This window comes from Lissotriton vulgaris, chromosome 8 (genome assembly GCF_964263255.1).
Source record: "Lissotriton vulgaris chromosome 8, aLisVul1.2, whole genome shotgun sequence".
In the NCBI taxonomy this organism is placed as follows: Eukaryota; Metazoa; Chordata; class Amphibia; order Caudata; family Salamandridae; genus Lissotriton; species Lissotriton vulgaris.
In genome coordinates, this window is record NC_141696.1 from 331,970,590 (window position 1) to 331,991,231 (window position 20,642).

Genomic DNA, 20,642 nt, shown 5'->3' on the forward strand with positions numbered 1-20,642 from the left:
AAGAAAGCAAAGGATTGTTCCCTCGCTCCTGCAGTGTAGATTGACAATCCAAAAGCAAAAAGCTCAGCCATGTATGGAGTTATGCAAGGGTCGATGAGCTTAGTAAGGCATAAAATAGGTTCATCAGGAGTCTATTAAACCTCCCCAAAAGCGTTCCCCGCCTTCCCCAACTCTTAGATGTTAGTATTTATCTGATTAATTTCAGCTTGATGCTCAGACCCATTTTGTACTGGTACAAGCTCTGGTCCACAGACAGGCTGGAATCATACTGACTAAAGGTACATTAAAGATCTGCTGGTTATGAAAGGATTCCCTAGTTTGCTTACATAAAATTTATGTTCTATGAGACCAGCAGGCCCTCTCTGTGGGACACTCCCGATGCAGAATAGTCAGTTTCTCGCAATTTGATCAAAGAATATTTCAAGGAGTATCTAAGGTTGCGAGAACTGAAGGAATAACATAACATAACATAACGTGTATTTGTAAAGCGCACGTTCACCCAGAGGTCTCTTGGCGCTGAATAACAGATGTTCATTGTTACCCAACACAATGGTACTCATTTTATCAACCTCAGATGGATGAAAGGCTGAGTGGACCTGCTGGGATTTGAACCTGTGATCATGAGGTCAAACACAGGCCCCTGCAATGGACGCATTAGTCCACTGAGCCACCAGACCGGCAAGACGTCTGACAGATTCCTTTCTAATCATTAAGCTTATTCTTGCCTATGGGTCATTTCTTAATGTTATTCCGTAGTGTTTAGCATTGCAACTCTATTTAAAATGGAGGTATGGGGTCTTGCCTGTAAACAGTGACTGTGTGAAATGAGGGGAGAGATATTATAACTTTAGCAAGAGCCACTTTTGTAATTCAGTAGATGAAGCCTTTCATCATTTGGCTTTCTTTTCTGCTGCCTATGCTCAACCACGTTAAGCCTGTATGCAAGCTCCTGGGTTTTAGTCAATACTCAGTCACATTACAAGTCTTACGATCTGACCTCAGAGAAGTGGTTGTTGTTGCAGTGGCCAACTATCTGCATGCAGCCTGGCTCATTTGTACCCACATTTTTTACTTGTTGAATGAGCAACAGGATCCTGCCAGCTATCCATAATTATGCTATGACCTTGTTACACACTGTATTCTGCACTTGAACGCGACCTATTGTATTTCAACAGATCTGGGGTAGATGATGGGAGATCTAACAGGTTCTAGGTGGTAACCTACTAGAAGCTTTCTACGGCCTTGGATATACCTTAATATTCTCTCTACTCCCATCAGTTTGTCATATGTTGAAACACTGACTCATGCCCGCCCCATTAATGAGCACCTGCACTTCACTTACTTGATTCTTGTCTTTACAATGTAGATACTTTTACAGATTTTTTTTTATTGAATTAGGATAAGTGATCAGAATCCCAGTGGGGCTAAGCCTCTCTACAGATTGCTTTTATTGATCTGGGAAGGTTTTGTGCAACTCTGATTGTTGTCTTGCTTTTATGTGTATTGGCACTTTATATTGTGACTGATGACACTAGTGTCTTTTGGCATATGTATAATGTTTTAATTGTGGATTTATGGATCTTATATCTGAAATAAATTCCAAATAAACTCCAAATCCCCCTAAATATATTTATTAACCATTAAAAAAACTTTACCTCTACCCACCCCTGATCACTAAAAACCCTTATCTTCCTTTACTTCCATGCATACCTGATTCCTAGGTACCCTTTATCTCCCTATACCTTTACCTCTACCTGCCCCTAAACCCTAAACACCTTTAACACCTTTACTTTGGCCCATTCCTGAACCTTGAAAAACCTTACCTCTACCTACCCCTAAACCCTAAAAACACCTATATCCCTTTACCTCTACCCACCCCAAAACCTTTAAAAATCCCTTACCTTCCTGACACCTAAAAAAGCATCCCTCAACAATGAAATCCTCTTTCTATGACATTAAAAATACTTCATAAAAATATATATATATATACCTACCTGCATGGAAAAGACAAAAATGGCCTAAGTGGTTCTTACCGGAGTTGTATTGACCTAAATTGTAATGTCCAGGTTAGTAAAAAAAACTGTCTGCTAACCATTACTTACCAATTCAGTTTATTATTACTACTCATGTTCCTGTTATCAATGAATAATTAAAAAGACACGCTTGCTTATAGCGGTTTGTTATCATATGACATTATGAGTGAGCAGGATTTATTTTCAAATTACTGTTAATCACTTTACCGTTTTTCATAAAGTGAACTTGTACATTGATGAAATTAGTTTTATTCTTTTTATATTATCTATAGTTTTCCTATTCCCGTAGGGCCATGCTTTACATTCGAAAAATAAATAAGTAAAATAGCGGCCTTTACAGACTGTGGGGTAGCCATCAACCACCTTCTAGTTGACATATTAATGTTATCTCCAAGAAGAGCAGCATCCATAATAAAATAGGCCAAACATGGTCAAATATGCAGTGGGATTTAAATCTAACACCACATAACATGACATTGTGCAGAATTTTATCCTACTACAATGTTAGCATAAATATGTCAGAAAATTAATTATTGTGAGTCTAATATATCAACATCATACTGCCTACTGTATTCTGAAACAGCACCTCGTTCCGTCCCCAAGAAAGCCTGATGATTACAACACTGTCTGGAGAGCACCAACTGCCCGATGGAGGGTTATGGCCCTAGATTCGTGCAAATTCCAAATCTATCTAAACCTCTTATGTTTCTGGGGTACATGGAGAACTATTTCAGTGATAAATGGGATTTCATGAGTGTAAATGATTATTCATAGAAATTGTATTTTTCAGTTACAGAAACCGTAATAGACCCTTACTTCCATTTAATAATATGAACGCAAATAAGCACCACCAAATACAAAGCGTGGGTTGAACAGTTTTTTTTTTGTCCTCATCAAGCAAATTTCCTAGGGGTATGGAGGAGTCGGAGGCCCCAATATCCAGTCAGTGCTTTATTCCCAGTGATCCGATTGTTCCCTGGTTGGGAAAATGTTGACCTTGTCCTCTGGGGCCCCTTTTTGTCCATCCTCAGGCACACGGTTTTTGGAGGGGGGGTGGGGTGGGGGGGGAGCTAGTCATTATAACTACTCAGTTCAAGAACCAACTTGAAATCGTTGTTACCTTTGCCTTAATCATTGGACCCCCTGATGTTAGTCTGGTTGTATCTTTCCCAGATATTCTAGAATTTGTTTTTCTTGGTGTTCTTCCCCTGTTGATCTAGTTTATACACCCTTAGTACAGAGTTTAGCCAGTCAGTGTGTTATGGTGGCGATTGTTTAACCCAGTTAATACAGATCTCCCTTCTGGCTAATAAGATTAATAAAAAGAGAATGTTTTCTTGGTCCTTAGATAGTGTTCGAGGGTGTGTGTTATAGGGGATCCCAAAAATAACCATTTCCATGCTTACCTCTATGTGTTGTTCTATCACGTCAGAGAGGATCTTACCAATCTGGTCCCAATAGTCCTTCAACATTATGCAGCCCTGGAACATGTGCAGGTTGTCCGCTCTTTCTTCTCCACATTTTGGACACTTTTTTACTTCGCTGCTGGTCATCTTTGACAATCTTTTTGGGGTCCAATAAGATCTGTGTATCGTGAAGAAATGGTTTTTCTTCAATGCGGCGGATTTTGCTACTCGCCCAATGATTGCATTCGAGGTTTGCCAAAAGTGTGAGATGTCTAGCCCGGGCATGTCTTTCCCCCAGATTTCGTGCGGGACTTTATATTCTGTTTCACCTGCTCTTATAAGGGCCCAATACAAGTACGATATTTCTTTTTTAAATATCTCTGGGTTCAGAAGTTTTTGCTCGATAACCTCATCTCCTTGTAGGTATTCCTTTATGTCTTTTATCCAGTTGTTTAGTTGGTAGTGTTTGAATCTGGATAGTGACCCTTGAGTCTCTTCGTGAAAGATTTCCCATTGTACAATTTGGTTATTTTCTATCAGCTGCCCCCAGTAGTTTATGTTACCATCCCTTAGTGGGGTCGCTAGGGCATCTTTTAGGCATTCTGGGGTACCTGGAGATTCCCAAATTGGCGCATGCTTACTGTAATACGGTATTTTTAGGATCCTCCTTATTTCGTACCAGGTTCTTGCTGCTAATTTTATTGTCTTTAGTTTGATCTTTTTGAAGAATTTGGGGTGTCCAGATTTGTACAGATAGTGATCTCCGTCGGGGCCAATAAGGGCTTTCAGGTACATAGGCCATGTTTCATGTTTGTCCAAAAGTCTCCTTGTGTACTTGAACTGGAAGGATCTGCAGTACTCAAGTGGGTCTGGGCTCGCAATTCCTCCCTGCGCTTTGTTCCTTCTTAGCTTTTTCCATCCAATTCTGACCCCTTTGGCTTCCCAGATAAAACTAGATAGCTCCCCTTGCAACTTTTTGATTTGCTCTGCCTTGAAATCCATCGGAATGGAGTTAAATAGGTACGTACATTTTGGTACTATTGTCATTTTAATTAAGTTGGACTTCCCTAGAAAGGATAGTTGTAAGCCTGACTAGGCCTTGAGTAGTGTCCTTATGTCTTTGTGGATCCTGGAGAAATTCAAGCTAGCTACCTCATCCAATTGCTTTGTGTATGCTATTCCTAGGTATTTTATTTTGTCTTTTACTAGAGGGTTTCCAGAAGTAGTATTCCACTCGAGAATTTCCGATTCAGATTGGTTCACCAAATAGCCTGACACTGCTCAAAAATGACCTATAATCTCCTCTATTTTGGGGAGTGAGCTATTTAGGTTGCCAGTAAATATCACCAAGCCACAAGCATAGAGGGCGACTTTTTTCTTCCAGTCTTGATGTTTAAAAGGTACAATCCCCTCTTCTCCTCTCAATAGGCAAGCTAAGGGCTCAATGTAAAAGTTAAATACGAGACGGACAGGGGGCACCCTTGCCTTGTGCCTCTTTATCTGTATGTTTGGCTTTTCGCACTTTAGTATGCTCTTCTTTCTTTCTGCTGGGACCGTTTTATTTACTGTGTTGTGTTACTCTGTTACAGGTTTACAATAAAAGCGCCGGGACACTCCATGGAGTAGCCGTGCGCTATAGAAGACTAAACTAACATAACATATGTTGTCTGTAAGGGCATCATTCACTAATATTGTAGCAACAGTGTTTTTATAATGTTAATTATCGCGTTTTGTAGCTTGTCCCCCAGATTGAATTTAGCTAAGGTGGCGGTCTGGAAAGGCCAGCTAACTCTTTTGAACGCTTTTGCAGTGTCGAAGGTTATGACTGACAGAGGTGAAAGATAATGAGTTGCAATATCTATGGTGGTAGTAAGCTCATGTGACAGTTCCTGTATTTGCCTACCTTTAATGAAACTTTTTGATCTGGGTGGATTAGGGACCCTGCCACTGCCCGTAGCCTTTTTGCCAATATATGCGTAAAGATTTTGTAATCTGAGTTCAAGAGGGAGATGGGCCTGTATGACTCACATTTAGTTGGGTCTTTCTCTGGTTTTAGGATGATGCTTACAATTGCGTTGTTCCAAGAATTTGGGAGCTCTTGGTTTTCTAAGAATATACAGTTTAGGAAGTCTGTAAGAGGGGCCTAATACTATTTATCGGAGATGTAGATAGATTTCCTTAGGTAGAGCGTCTGGGCCTGCAGCTTTCACACTTTTTAAACTTTTTATTGCAGCTTTAACTTCTTCTTTAGAGATCTCCTGGTTAAGACCTAACTTCTGTTCCAGGGAGGCAGCAGGGGCCGTGATGTTATCTAGAAAGTGCTTTATTTTCTCTCTAGAGCCAACTGACTCTTCCGTGTAAAGATCATCGAAGAACAATTTAAATTCCTGTCTAATTTCAGTACTTTCAGTATAATATCCATGTCGGCCCTCTTTCTGTATCTTTCTGATTCTATTTCGGGTTAATTCGATTTTTGCTTTCCATGCCAGGATCCTCCCGCAACCTTCTCCGTATTCATAGTGGGAAAGTCTACTGGCTTCCCACTTTTCTCTGGTAATCGTTTCGTGAAAGTCGTTCAACTCTGCCTTCTTGTTTTCTATATTTCTCTCTATTTCAGCACTTATTTTACTGGTCTTGGCATTCTTAAGATCTATATCCAAAGTCATCAAATCCTTTTCAATTTGCTCAATGAAGCATTTCTTCCCCTTGTTCCTATGAGCCGCCATACTTAAAATGGTCCCTCTGATAAAAGCTGTATATGCATCCCAGGCTATTTGCTTTGTTGTTCCATCGTTATTTAGATAAAAAAACCTTTTACTTTCAACTGCCAATTTGCGGATGCAAGTTTGGTCTAAAAAGATACTCTTGTCCACTGTCCACCTCTGGGATGGTGTTAAGGTTCTCAATATCAGGCTAAGTTGTACCGCTGAATGGTCCGAGATGTGAGCTGGGATTTGTTTGACTTTTTTTGTTTGTTCCACTGGGCTGAACAGTTATACATTTACATTTACGAAACCTTCTTTATTAGAACATTGGAATGTTGAGAGCTCCATTGAAGACAACAGCACAGCAGTGGCATATATGACCTGGTTTAGGCCTGCTGCTCTCACCATTTCAATGTCCTAATACAAAGCCTCTGCCTTTCTCTTTCCCATGCCTCTTAAAAACATGTTGAAAGCGAAAGGCAGAGGCAATGCAGGAGGACACAAGCAGCCTTCACCCTTGCTTCCTCCTGTAGCTCAGTGGCACGAGGGCTTCAGAAGGAGAGAGGGTTGAATGATGCTCAGCTCCTGGATCTCCCTGGCTTGGCTGAACTGCACGCACTGTTAGCTGTAGAACATTCACAGCAAGAGCTGTGGAACAAAGGCTTCAGAGCCCAAGGGGGATTTCAACCCCCTCAAGGTCCGAGAGGCCTTTGTTTTTTTAGTTAGAACATTCTGCCCTAATGGGGCAGAATGTTCCCATAGGTTTATAGCCCCCGTAGTTGGGCTATACCGGCCCTTAAAGGCCTGCTCTCTTGGAATGGTCCTCGTCGAAGGAGCGGGCCTTTAATGGTAGGGATAGCCCACTATGGCAGCCTATAAAGCTATATTAAGAACTTTGAGGAAGGCAATTATACAGAACAGCTTTCAACGGATGAATATAAACAATGCTATTTACTCAAACACTGCCACACTATCACCATTTAAACACACAGTTCCTTACAATACACTTTATAGATCAGTTTTCAAAATAAGTTTTCTGAATTAAGACTGAGTTCTTCCAGTAAAACTGTGTAACTTACTCTGCCGTAAATTATACCATCATTGTCAACTGCTGCAAGTCACTGACTACTCTACATACTTAAGTCTGAGTAACATAAGGATTCTTCGGTTTCCCATTAAGCCGCACTTGTGGGCGTTCCCAGGGTAGCTAAAGGAGTCATTCATACCCATTCTATTGTATTTTCTTTTTTGTTGCAAACATTTTAAGTGTATTTCCCAAACTCATTTAGACACCAAAGTTACAACTTGAAGATACAACTGTTGCAGAAAATATGACCATCAGCTATTCCGATTTTTACCCAGGTGGCTGAAGGAAGAAATGACATCAGGGAAAAACTATACAAGAGAATAAAGGAATTCTAAACCAATTCTAAAAGGAGCACTAAAGGGGTACACATTACACAGTCATGAAATATACAAACGTAGGGATATGAAAAAATGTAGTAACTGAGGACTGTTTCTTAAGACTGTAGGTTATACCTCTGTAGGAAGAGCATGTTAGTGGATGCCCCAAAACGCAAAACGTAAGATTCAGAGGCTAATTTTGTGTTTGCAGAGCACTGGAACCCCTACACTTACTGCAGGACAACCTATATATGGAGTAGAAACCACTGGCTGAATGTCCACTGTAACAATAACCATAGAGTGGAGGAAACTCAGCCAGAGGATCGTACTTTGTATTTTGGGTTTCCTCCAGAAACTAGAGGATTTTCAGTTCTCTACAAACTGCAGATGAGGCCTTTGGTTGTACTAAGAGAGTGAAAACGTTATCTTGTATTTGCAATTGAGGCCCCATTTTTGTAGTGGCCACTAATCATTCTACAAATGCGAGAAGACAGAAACATTTACTGGATGTAAAGTCAGATGATTTATTAAAGTAAAAAAGTGTGACATAAAAGATCAGTCTTTCTAATGACCATCAATTTTTATTATCATTCAAAAGATGTACTGACATGAAACACACATGCTTACTTGAAAAATGTTTTTGCTTGGTGTTCCACATAGAAATCCACTGCTTCTTTCCTATAAAAAAGAAAAGAAATACCTTAACGATGTGCTATTACTGTAGAATTATGTAAAGTAATAATGTACAGCAAGACTGAATGCATAGCTACTACAATTGCATGACAGACACTGACTATCTGTAGAAACAACATAGGCTTTCGGGAGAAAGGGAGGAACTTGTAAGAAAGATGTGTTGTTTTTATGTCACCTAAAAAGCGCATGTGTAGTCTCTTCGAGACATGCTGTATCTACTCTGTGTGCTTACAGCCCACCCATTGCTTTTAATTTATGGCTCTGCGTGTCCTTCACATAGGCTTGCTTTCCTGTGGTCAATGTTGATATATATATCCCTAATTTTGTGTGTCGACTCCTCCCATGGAGCATCCCCCTATTACTTGTAGGCTTGCTCTTTTGTGCATGTAGGTTTGTTTAAGCAACATTTTTTTGTTTGTTTCTGCCCATGTTTTCAAAATGTCGGCTTTTGTTCTTGTACACATTCACCCGACAGGAGTTCCGTTTGTTGCACTGCTATTAAATGTACGAATTGACATTCTGCATTTGTCATTTTGTCTTTGTTTTGCTTACTTTGCTAAAGAGCATCATGTATTTACATTGGGGGGTTTTGTAGGCACAGAGAGAACCAATGCCGAAACTAACCTGGTACCCCAGTTCTAAGGTCAGCAGCTCTGGATGTTACACCACATCCTCTCTCTCCAAATATTGCTGGGCATAGGTGTCAGTGTGTTTGTCTGGGAGTAGCCCAGTTTTGGTATTTATGTTTTCTATTGCTTGAAGCAAGTTGCCGGCGGTAGAACCTGCTTCCCTGGGGCTGTGTGCAAAAGCGTGTCAGGCACAGAACTGCTTCTGGCTGGTTTGAGTATACGATCGCTATCGACTGACTTCATAGTTCAACCCCTGCCATAGATTTTCATGTTGTGCAGCTGCCTAGAGGCCTGCACTCTATGGTCTATCCCTCCCCATCCTCACCCACTGTCCCCTGGGATGCTCAGAAGCATGCGCTCAATGAAAGAAAGGGAGGGGGTAGATGCACATGTCAGATCCAATCGAGTTTGCAAAAGCAATGTGTTCTCTTGAAGCGGAATAAACACTGCGCACCCTAAATATGTTTCGTCTTTCCAACCGGACCTATTTTAGGGGGAGCATATATGCCCCATTCAATTTAATTCTGCATTGTGAGGATTAAGCAACATAGGCTCGTATTCAACGCTACCCTTTGGGGCGATTGCCTCCCTGTTTTGGCCATCTGAAATATTATGCATTTATTTCCCGGCATAATGTTGATGAGCTATTAGGCCGCTGACACTGGCCCAGGCATTTGCACTGTGCAGTAATCTATGTTTATTAACTTCAAAGGGCATCACCAGTCGGAGCAGTGCCTTCTGTAAACAACACATGCAGCCACCTCTCGGGTGCAACCTACTGCCTGCTCTATGGAAGGCTTACCTTTTAGCGCACAAGACTGTTTCAGAAATGTATTGTAAATAGAAAATATACATAGATTACATATTAAGGAGTGGAGACCGATACCCAGGACTGCTCAATTTCCATGGCATACGTGAGCAGTAGGCAATTAATTGCATATATTTATAATTGTAACAGCAAAACTACAAACCCCATAATGCCATTTGTTGTTGGCTAAAACACTGTTATTTATCTCCGGTTTGTTATGTATGCTTCGTAACCCAGTGCACCGCGGCCAAGTAAATGGACCTACTTGGAGTCTAAGCATGCGGGCACGTGCTCTCCAACAAAGACTGCTGTTATTATTTCCTTCAGGTGCCTTGAAGACTTGTCTTTGAGACATACTGTATCAGTGGGCTTACAACATGCCCATTGCTTTAAATGTGTTGCTTTGCGTGTCCTTCGCAAAGGCTTGCTTCTCTGTGGTCAATGTTGGTTATATGTCCTTTTTGTGTGTCGACCCCTCTCAAGCAGCATGCCCCTATTATCCCACGTGAGTCCTCTGTGTTACTACTGCCTGAAAAAAATGCTTTTGTGCTACATTTGTTTATTTACCAATGCAACTCATATTGGGAAATAAAAAACAGCAAAGCCATTGCGAGACCTATTGACTTTGTCAATGCTTGTTGTACTTGGCGACCAAAGGAGTGCATCGACTGGTGACTTGGGACTCTGCCCTCGTTTCTGCTTCTTTATTACGCTTCTAATTGTGAAAAATAAATTATTAGTCACTATTAGTATAATAAAAAGGCTGATCGAGCGAGGGTCAAGCAGCAAGCTGTATGAGTCAGTGAACCTGTCCAATAGCTGGTGCAAGCATATTGAGACACCTGTGCCAGCCACCACAAAGATTGTCCAGGAGTGGCACAGTCAATGCCTTAGCCTTTGTAATGAGCTGCAGCATACTCATGGGTGCTTTAAGTGTCAGCCCTGTAGTGCCGAGGGCTACACATTTATGAGGCTGTCACCTTACCCTCTATCATCTCATCATAGGGTGGGATAAGGAACCTCACTCACTTCAACTTCCCCTGTAACGAGTTGGGGAAGGTGATGTGAAAAAGCAAGAGGCTAAAAGCTGAAGCAAGTGCAGTGCAAACAGTGCTGAAATTGGAACTTAACTCCAGGAACCCATAAATTGGGGATAAAGGTGTGGCAGAGGAAAGGAGGTGGAATTACAGGGGGAAAAGCTTGAAAAGCACAGTCTGATGGTGATGTTATGCATTTATTAATAAAATCTGCTGCAAAGGCATAAAGAGGCTGCATTTCAAAATATCTTACAGGGTTCAGACACTTACTGCAGCTTTGTGTGCCTAGCAATTTTGAGAGGATTATGATAGCAGTAAGATAATTCTGGTGGTTAATGCAGTTCTGGGACAGTTCTGTGTATTGTCCAGTCACAGTTTTGAATCATAAAGTAGCATGGAGTGTTAATGTGCTTGTTGCAAAGCAAATTGTGTGAAATGCAGATCACAGATTTGTATTTTATGGAAATAGGCAAGTGAGAAACCGCTTTAGACAATGAGATCATTCTGTTACTTCGAGTTCATAAATTGCATGCCTTATGGTTCATGGGTTTCGTGTATTACTCAATCTGTTGTTATTCTAAGTTTGCACAGAGGAGTTCCTTTTGGAAGTAATAAAAGCTTGTTAGCAAAGATATCAATTACTGTGTTTGTTTTATATCCAGACTTTGTGTTTCTCAACCATGTTCTCTTAACGTGTAATGAATATCTACAAGTATAGACATTCCTACACCTTATAACCATAACTGTCATGTAACATTTCCTGTACATTGATTTACACACTTGTATGATTTATTGTGTCTTTATGTTATGTAAAGCGTTCTGACATCCTACACTGGGATGAGCAGCCCTATAAAAGAACTAATAATATGCTGTGCTGCCACACTAACAGTAATTCTTGGGCTAAATTGAACCCACGTCAAAATGCTGGCACACTAGAGGTAATTCTTGACACAACGGACACCTGTGGGAAAATGCCGGCACTGGCATACTACAGGTAATTCTTGGCATATCAGAGGTGACGATGGCTTAAGGAGAACATGAAGGGGGCAGGCAACAATGGGAACATGCTGAGAGGTAGTGTGTTGTACACATGAGATATCTATGGCATATAGATGAAATCAATCAGTTTCAATAAATAGGTACTGGCATATTATATGTAATTCTGTGTAAATCTATACATAAGGGGCACTGAAGATAAAATGTGGGTCCTGGCACAATGGAGTTAAGTATTGCCATATGAGGGATTACTCACTGCACATTTTGAACAAAATGGTGTTAACCTCTGGGGAGCATTAGGTTTCATTTTCTTGGCACACCATGAACGTACTTAAACACTCGAGTGCCATTGTAGACTATATGTTTTTTACAGAAAGGTTTGTGAAAGACATGCATTCAAATGCACTATCTGGCAATTATTATGCCTCACCACTTTCAAAGCTCACCCGGTTGTCACTGATCCAAGTTACAATTATTGTGATAGTTTAGAACTATTCTGCTCCACCCCCAGCCATTAATACAGAAGATCTGCAAGCTGAAAATTTTAGCTGGCAAAGAGATAACAGTACCTGAATGGTGACTTCTACTCGGAATCAAAGGGTCTCTCCAATTCATACCACCTGCTAGCAAGACTCGAATCGCTTCCCAGAGCTGTTTATCTGAGTTGGGGGGCAGACAGCATGGAGCGTGCCTTTATCGACAACATAGCCACTTCTTCCACAGAGGCGCACACCCTCATAGGTTCCTGTATCAAACAAGCCTACTACTGATGTGATGTCCCAGCTAATGGCAGACGGATAGAAAGCAGTATGTTGGGATTGAGAAGGCCTTTGCGTAGGAGTAAGAAAGTAACTATAAAGGTAAATTACTCCTACTATTGCATCCTTGCTCTCACGTACCAATGCTTAGACTCCCAAACAAGATAAAGGGTGGAGAAAAAGACATCTGTAAGACAATGCCTTTGGGCAACCAAATCCCTCAAAATTGTTTGGCCGACTTGTGTGAAGATGAACTAAGACTGCAAGTGTCTTTAGAAAGCATGTTAGGGATCCCATGTAGCCACCCTGAAGACGGCTATATTAAGGAGCATCAGGTATGTTGGGTTTAGATGCTATTTGTTGTATGTGGATGAATTTCTCCTTTATTTATTGTTGGATTGTACTTTATGGTATATACATTATTTTCTCTATATTTATCTATCAAACCCTTGCACTGATGACACGAAGGTCACTAATTTGTTGTACTGTATGATATGCTTCTGTTTTGTTAATTGAAAACTCCCTGTTCCTTGGACATTGTTCAGGGTTCTCTGATCTCTTGTTGGGGAGGAATCTCTTATTGTGCCTATTTAATTGCAAAAGAAAAAAATCTTTTATTTATATATTGGTGATTTCGTGATTTATGTGGACTTCTCTGGAGTTCCGAGATCCTAAATAAATACACTTGACTCTGAAGAAAACTGGCTGGGAGAATACAAAAGAGCTTTTTTGGCTCTAGTACAATGTGCAAGAGTAAACGAAAGAAACAAGTAGTGTACATTTTAGATCCATAAAGTTTTGAATATTGCAGTGGTGGACTTAGAGACGCTTTTCTCTTCATCCATACTAACAGGAATAAGAAAGGAATGAGAAAGGAATGATCAGAAGACCACATTTAGTGAAGCACTTCTGCTGATGAAGAACAGTGGGTTAGATGGATCTTTGAGGATGGGGAATTGAGCTAACACTTTACGAACAGAATTGAGATCTATCCAAAGTATTACCTTGTCATAATGGAACATTATGTATAGTTTTGAAGCTCACATTGTCTTCAGTACATGCTGACATGCCCTGTGGTAATGAGGGAATTCAAGGAGCACATTGTCTGGGAGAGCAGAGTATGCTGGTAGGAGACTATGGGGTAAAACAGCTTGGGCATACCCTGGGATAGTATTTATGTTTAGACACAGTAGGCCTCCTGAGCAAGAGAAAATTATGTAGTAAGTCCTCATGCTGCATTTCATGGTCTCATTTGAGAATGAAAATGATTGCCCTCACCTGACCAAGCCAATTACTTAAAAAAAGGCATGACATAATTGTCATAGTAAGAAAGAAGACAAAAACCACGCAGTCAACAGTCCAGACCCATGGATCAAAGAATGGTCCAGTGACCATAGAGAAGACCTGTCTCACCTGCATTTCACATTAGGCTTTCTAAAAACCTGTAAGGTGGAATGTGCTTCTGGAGTTTTTAATGAACTTGGTCTTTTTGGCTGTCTCTCACTGTGGCAGTTGTATTGTATTGTATTGTATTGTATGTCGATTTATAGAGCGCGATTGCTGCCCCACGGGCGTCCAAGCGCTGAGTCTCTAGACAGAACTGGGCGTTGAGGAAGAAGCTAGGCCTCGGTGGACTTTGCAAACAAAAGGGTCTTTAATTGTTTGCGGAATGAGAGCAGATTAGGGTTGGAGCGAAGATGTGCTGGAAGTGAGTTCCACAACTTGGAGGCATTTAGGAAGAACAGAAAGAAATTCCCTTTGGGCAAATTTACAGTAGTACATAAGTACTCACAGACATACAAAAAACTACCAAACACCTCACATATCACAAGGAAGCAATGTAAACAGGTGAAACTTACAATATATGTGAAAACACTCTGAAAGTAATTCAAATTATTAAAACAATTTATTAAAGTTACATTACATCAATTAAAAACTGAAGATTGGGAAACACATAAAGGACGGTACAATAATCAATAAAAACAACATTCAAGTAAAAAAGGAGTTTACAGGGAGAAAGGATTAAACTCAAACTCGTCGCAATCCCCAAACCTGGGAAAGAGCCGGAAGAGTGTACATCATATCGCCCTATCTCCCTTCTCAATGCTGAGGTTAAAATCTTGGCTAAACTCCTTGCCACTCGGCTGATGGCTCATCTCCCGCAAATCGTACACCCCGACCAGTCAGGCTTTATGCCGCATAGGAACACCGCCCTCAACCTACGCAGGGTACACAGTGTGCCTTCCAGAGCGGACACATTATCGGAAAAGGCGGTCATAATGGCGCATGGCGCAAAGATGGCATTCGACATGGTGGAGTGGCAGTATTTATTCAAAGTCTTGGTACATATGGGAATTGGCCCTAAATTCGTGGCCTGGGTCCGGCTACTATACACTAACCCAGTAGCACAGGTGGTGGCAAATGGCCATATTTCTCGAACATTCCGGCTAGGGCGGGGAACCCGTCAGGGCTGTCCCCTGTCGTCATTGCTCTTTACGATCGCACTGGAACCATTGGCGAATCAGATACGCTCCACCTCACTGCTGAAGGGGATCACCTGGTCGGAGGGGTGGGAAGACCGCTTATCTCTGTACGCAGATGATATGCTGGTGTACCTGACGGAGCCGGAACGGAGTATACCGGCGCTGTTGACGCTGTGCGACGAGCAGGGGAAGATATTGGGGTACACTTTCAACTGGAATAAGTCGGAAATATATGTACTGCAAGGCCCGACCCCCACACTGTGCGAAAACTGCCCTCTAAAAGTGGCAGGGTCCTCCTTTCGGTACCTAGGTGTCCATATTACGAAAGATCGGGCTGAGTTCTTTCAGAAGAACCTAATACCGCTGTTGGATCGACTGAAACAGGACGTTAAATTCTGGGTGGCGCTGCCGCTGACACGGTTAGGCAGAGCGGCACTATACAAGATGATGTCCTTGCCCAGATTCTTGTATATCCTAGAAAATACTTGGAAAACAAATAGGAGAGTAAGGAGTTATGTCCGTGAACGTCGGACGGGAAATACTCCTGATTCCCTGGTCAAGGATCAAAAAAAAAAAACAAAAAGGAGGAGTACTACCCGATGAGGGTATGTGAAGGCTCTTGTCTAAACTCAGGAAGAATTTTTCCTTTGTTAGGAAACCCCTCACTCACCACCTGGTGGTGACTTGCTTCATCATCGGGGCCCACCCAAGTGGCCTAGCGTCACTCGGGTGTGCTTCAACACCTGCAACTGCAGTGGAGCTGGTAGTGAAATGTGGGGTGCAAACAAAAAAGAATGTGAGTGTTAAAAATGTCCTGGTATTCTTTAGTATAGAGTTTTAATAAAAAAGATACTGGACAAAATTAAAAGATCTGGTTGAGATAAAAGTGGGGGAGTTACGGTCCACTTATCTCTTTTTTATGTGTTGGTCGACATGTTTCTACCATTAGGGGAAAATCCCCGGTATTCCTCAGGACCAAAAACCAAGGAAGTGGGTGGTATGTGCCCCCTAAAAGACACACCCAGTCCTAAATCCTTGGAAAACCAGAAGAAAAATCAACTTCTGGGACGCACACCTTAAATGGAGGGTGCTTTGAAAACCTGTAGGGAAGGAAAGGAAATGAATAAAATAATTACTATCCTGTTACGTAGTGTAGTGCTAGAGTGCAGGATTCGTGCAATTATTCTGGCTTCCCACAGTGGTGTTTTGCACAGTGCCTTCATCGGAGCTGAGCGTGTCTACATGTGTTTGTGCAAACGTGCTCTTAGCTATGGAGATAGAATATCTATGGAGTAAGGTCTGATATTGGCCTTAGTGCGTGCTATATGAGAAAGAGACATGCTGGCATCAAACTCAGGGGTGCACTATGTAGGAGTGCTCATATTGTGTACCGCCGTGGGTTGAGTAATGTGCCAGCTAGGTAACATTAAATTATTTCTGTATGACCTGATCACAGTATGTGGTCAACAAAAAAAGAGACAAACTGGACTGACATACACACACAACATAGAATGATACAAAACTTCAGATATGGCAGATTGAAACAGGGCTTACAGTGCTAAAGCTCAACTCGAGCTGCATCAGGCAGGAGGGGGGCGCTACGCCGGTACCAACATAATCTAACGAAAAAAAGAAGATATGTTGGATGTGAGGGGGGGTTCCCTTTTTAAGCGCTGGCGTAGGCCTCCGTTGTTGGTCCTGTCTGTGAGGAAAGGAAGGAATAACTTACAGTTTTCAGGGCGCGATCAGGCAGTTCACCTACTTCCCCGTGCTCGCTGCTCGGTAGGAATGAGACAGCATGGGCGTGGTGTTTAAAAGCGTGAAGTTGCTTCCGGTCCAGGCAGGGAGAGTATGGGTGCCTTAGAGGGACAACGGTGGGCAAGGTTACTGGCAGGAGCCGCGCATGCGTGGTAGCGCGATAGCCGCGCATGCGTGGTAGCGCGAGGATAGGATGCCGGTGGGCGGGGGAACGCTAGGCATGGTGATGGGCGGTTGGCTTGGCAACGGCCAAACGATGCGCCTGCGTGGAGGAGATGTAAATAGAGTTCGCCCGGGAGTAGCGGAGTGGGCCACCCGGAGCCTTGTGTTATTGGCAATCAGATAGATCAAAGGGTACGTAAGGCACCAGTATAGCGCTGAGTCTGCGCAGATGTGTACATAAGTGGCCCTGGAGTGGCGGGGTATGTCGCCCGGCGCCATGTGTAGAATAATCACAGGGGAGTAAAGGGAAACTGGGTCAGAGAATCTCCTTGGGACCTAGTCGGAGATGACAAATTGCGTATCATATACAGACAGGAGTAGTTTCTGCAGTCTGTAGGGGGTATTTACGTGATGAAAGACACACAAAGGGGGGGTGGTGCCATTAGTGTCATTTGTGGAAAACACTAGAAAAGTATGGGGAACAGGACAAGAGTTACTGGTTGGAGATGTTAAGGGGGTCTTGTAAACGGACTGAAGGGGTCTCTTCCGTCAGTGGGGCATGTTGCGCCAGGGTAGGAAGGAAGAGTGACTGACAGCCATAGGTGTAATCATAACTGTGGAAGCTGGTATTCCGGCAGATAAAAGGGGTTCATCTCAGCACAGAGTTCCAAGGGATATTATCATTAAGCCCATGGATATGAGTGGAAAGTCTATATATCCATCTCTGTTCCTTTTCAAATAAGCGGGCCTGGATGTTGGGGCCCGCTTGCAGCTGTTCGATGACCGTCCATTTCATGTCGTTTGTAGTGTGGTGAGCCGTTAGAAAATGATCTGTGAGTTTCGTTACGTTCTTTTTACATCTTATTGTACTTCTGTGTTCACAGATTCGTTGTTTGATTTTTCGCGTCGTCATGCCGACGTACGATTTGCCACAGGTGCAGATGATAAGGTAAATTACATTGGAGCTATTGCAGTTAGTGTGGGACCTCTGCTCCCATGTCTTTCCTGGTTCCAAAATGATGGTCTTGGTATTCTCAGTGAGATGGCATACGCTGCAGTCCCCACAGCGTGAATGTCCAGTGACTGGTGGTAAACCCCAAATCTGAGTCAGTGTTGGTTCGTTGGTATTGTGATTATTTTTGGGTCTAGTGTTCACCAAGGTATTTTTTAGACTGTTCGCTTTTTTGTACGAGAAGAGTGGTTTTTCCCAGTGGAATGAACCGGAGTTGATGATTGACCAATGTTTTTTAATACTTTTACTCACTTCATTGGAAATGATATTGTAGGTCGTGACACATGTCAGAGGAATGTTCTCAGTGTCTTTTACAACTTCCTCAAGAAGGGCTTGCCGTGGTTGGTTCCTTGCCCGTTGTCGGCATTTTTTTGTGATCTTAGTGGGGTATCCACGTTGAGACAGTTTTGTGGACAGGTCATCCGCTTGTTCTTTGAAATCCTGGAGATTGGTACAATTCCTCCGTAGTCTAAGGTATTGGCCATAGGGGAGGTTTTCCCGTAGGGGCCGCGGATGGAAACTCTCAAACCTAAGGAGGTTATTCTTGGCCGTAGGTTTGAAATGAGTCTTAGTGGTCAAGGTGTCCTGTTTTTTTTGGATTTCAATGTCTAAAAAGATCATTTTCTCTTTATCTATGCTGTGGGTGAAGTGTAGATGTGGGTCACGTGCATTGATCCAGGTGATAAAGGTTGTTAGTGTCTCCTGGGGGCCCTTCCAGATTGCCAACACGTCGTCAATGTAACGGCGCCAGAACACCAGGTTTCCAAGGTAAGGATTGTTTGGTGAGAGTATGTGTTGTGTTTCAAAATCAAACACATAGAGTCCGGCTATGCTGGGAGCAAAAACACTGCCCATTGATGTGCCCCCTATTTGGAGGTACTGGGATCCCTCAAATTCAAAAAAGTTCCTTTTGAGAGCCAGGGTGGCACAGTCGATGATGAAGTTGACGGGTGTTCTGTGTTCCCATGTGGTTTTTTCCAGAGTTTCCTTCAGTACTCTTATAGTGGCGTCTTGGGGAATGTTAGTATAGAGACTCTCTATATCCAGACTGATCAATATCATGTCTTCCTCCATTTTTATGGTTTCTAAGATGGTGAGGAGGTTTTTAGTATCTTTCAAATAGGTTGCAGTCCCTTGTACAATTGGTTTCAAAAAGTAGTCGCAGAATCTCGACAATGGTTCGAGGAGTGAGCCTATTCCGGATACTATGGGTCTCCCAGGTGGAGGATTTTTATTCTTGTGCATTTTAGGGACTATGTAGAAATATGGTATTTTCTCTTCCGTCTTGGTCAAATAGTCCGCTTCCTGTTTGGATATTTCGCCTCTATATTCTGCTTCTTCCACCAAGTTCGTAATTTCTCTTTTGAGATCATCTGTGGGATCCTGGGTGAGGGGGAGGTAATTGTTCCTGTCCTCTAACAATCGTCTGCATTCTTGTTGGTAATCGATGGCGTTCATAATCACTAGCCCTCCGCCTTTGTCGGCTGGTTTGATGACGATTGTATCGTCCCTTTTGAGGTCTGATAGAGCTCTTCTCTCTGCTCCACTGATGTTCTGATAGCGTTTGGGGATTCTTGTGGACTCTATGTCTTTAAACACTGCTTGCTCAAATGTGTTTATCTCCACAGGAACGGTGTGTGGTGGTGGAACAAAAGTTGACTTGATTTTTAGGCCTGTTTCATTAGGTATTTCCTCCGTGTTTTCTTTGTTGGTTTTCTCAAAGAACGCTTTGAGTTTTAATTTTCTGAAGAATCCTGCTAGTTCGCAGTGTAATTTGAATCTGTCAAGATTTGCAGTTGGGACAAATCCTAGTCCTTTGTTGAGGACCTTCTTTTCGATGTCTGTTAAGACATGTGACGATAGGTTGGTCACTAGGTCCTCATGTTGCTGGGGCCCGCTTTGTTGGATGCGGTTTTGTTCCTGGTGTTGCTGCTCACACTGTCCTCTTCCTCCCAATGGACGGTGTTGCCCCTTCTGTTGCGTCCTCTCCCGCGCCTGCCTCTGCTCTGAAAAGGAGGGCGGTATTGGTTTTGTTGAAATGGATATTGCTGGAAGGGGGGTTGCCATCCGTACATTGGAAATTGTTGTGGTTGTTGGTATGGATTGAAAGGGGGTTGGTTATATTGTGGCCACTGGTAATTACCTTGGTAGCCACCTCTCTTTCTCTGTCGCGGGGTGCTATTGTTTGAGCCACCACTGCTGTTGGAACTGTGAGAAGCATTACTGGATGCATCAGAGTCTTGGTCCTGTGCGCTGGTTCCTTTGTAGTCTTTATCAGAGTATGGGTAGGCCTTGACAAAAGAGAATTTTTTAAGATCTTTTTGGAATTTTGAGACCTTCTGTTGGGTTAGGTTTTCCTTATATTCGTTGATCTCCTTATTTATTTCATCCAGTCTCTTTTTGTACCCTGTGATGGTAGCTTTTATTTGGCCTTCTACATTTTGGATTTCTATTTGGATTTTTTCTGAGAGTCTTATGGCTGTTTTTAAAATCAACATGATCCAATCATGCGTACAGTGCCAAGCTATTAGTGCCCAATCCCTTCTAAATTCCTCATCCTCCAAGAAGATCCGTGGGGCATTGGTCACTAATAGACCTTTGGGGGCCATGTTGTTTGTAACATACTCTTTGAGAATTGTTCCATGGAGTATCGTCCTGATTCGGTTGCGTTTGAGTTCAGAGAGTTTTTCCCACTCAGATGTCTGTGAAATGGTATTGCTAATGCCGGGATCTGCAAAGGCATTTAGATCGCTCATGA

The 20,642-nt window shown here is 42.4% G+C and overlaps 1 protein-coding gene across 1 annotated transcript in view; it reads right to left on the reverse strand.

The window, feature by feature from the left end:
* NME7 (NME/NM23 family member 7) overlaps positions 1 to 20,642 on the reverse strand; it is an 835,246-nt gene that overhangs the window by 395,234 nt on the left and 419,370 nt on the right. The window contains exon 5 of the mRNA XM_086934088.1: positions 8,176 to 8,226. Coding sequence (XP_086790214.1) covers positions 8,176 to 8,226 — 51 coding nt within the window. The remainder of the gene's footprint in view (positions 1 to 8,175; positions 8,227 to 20,642) is intronic.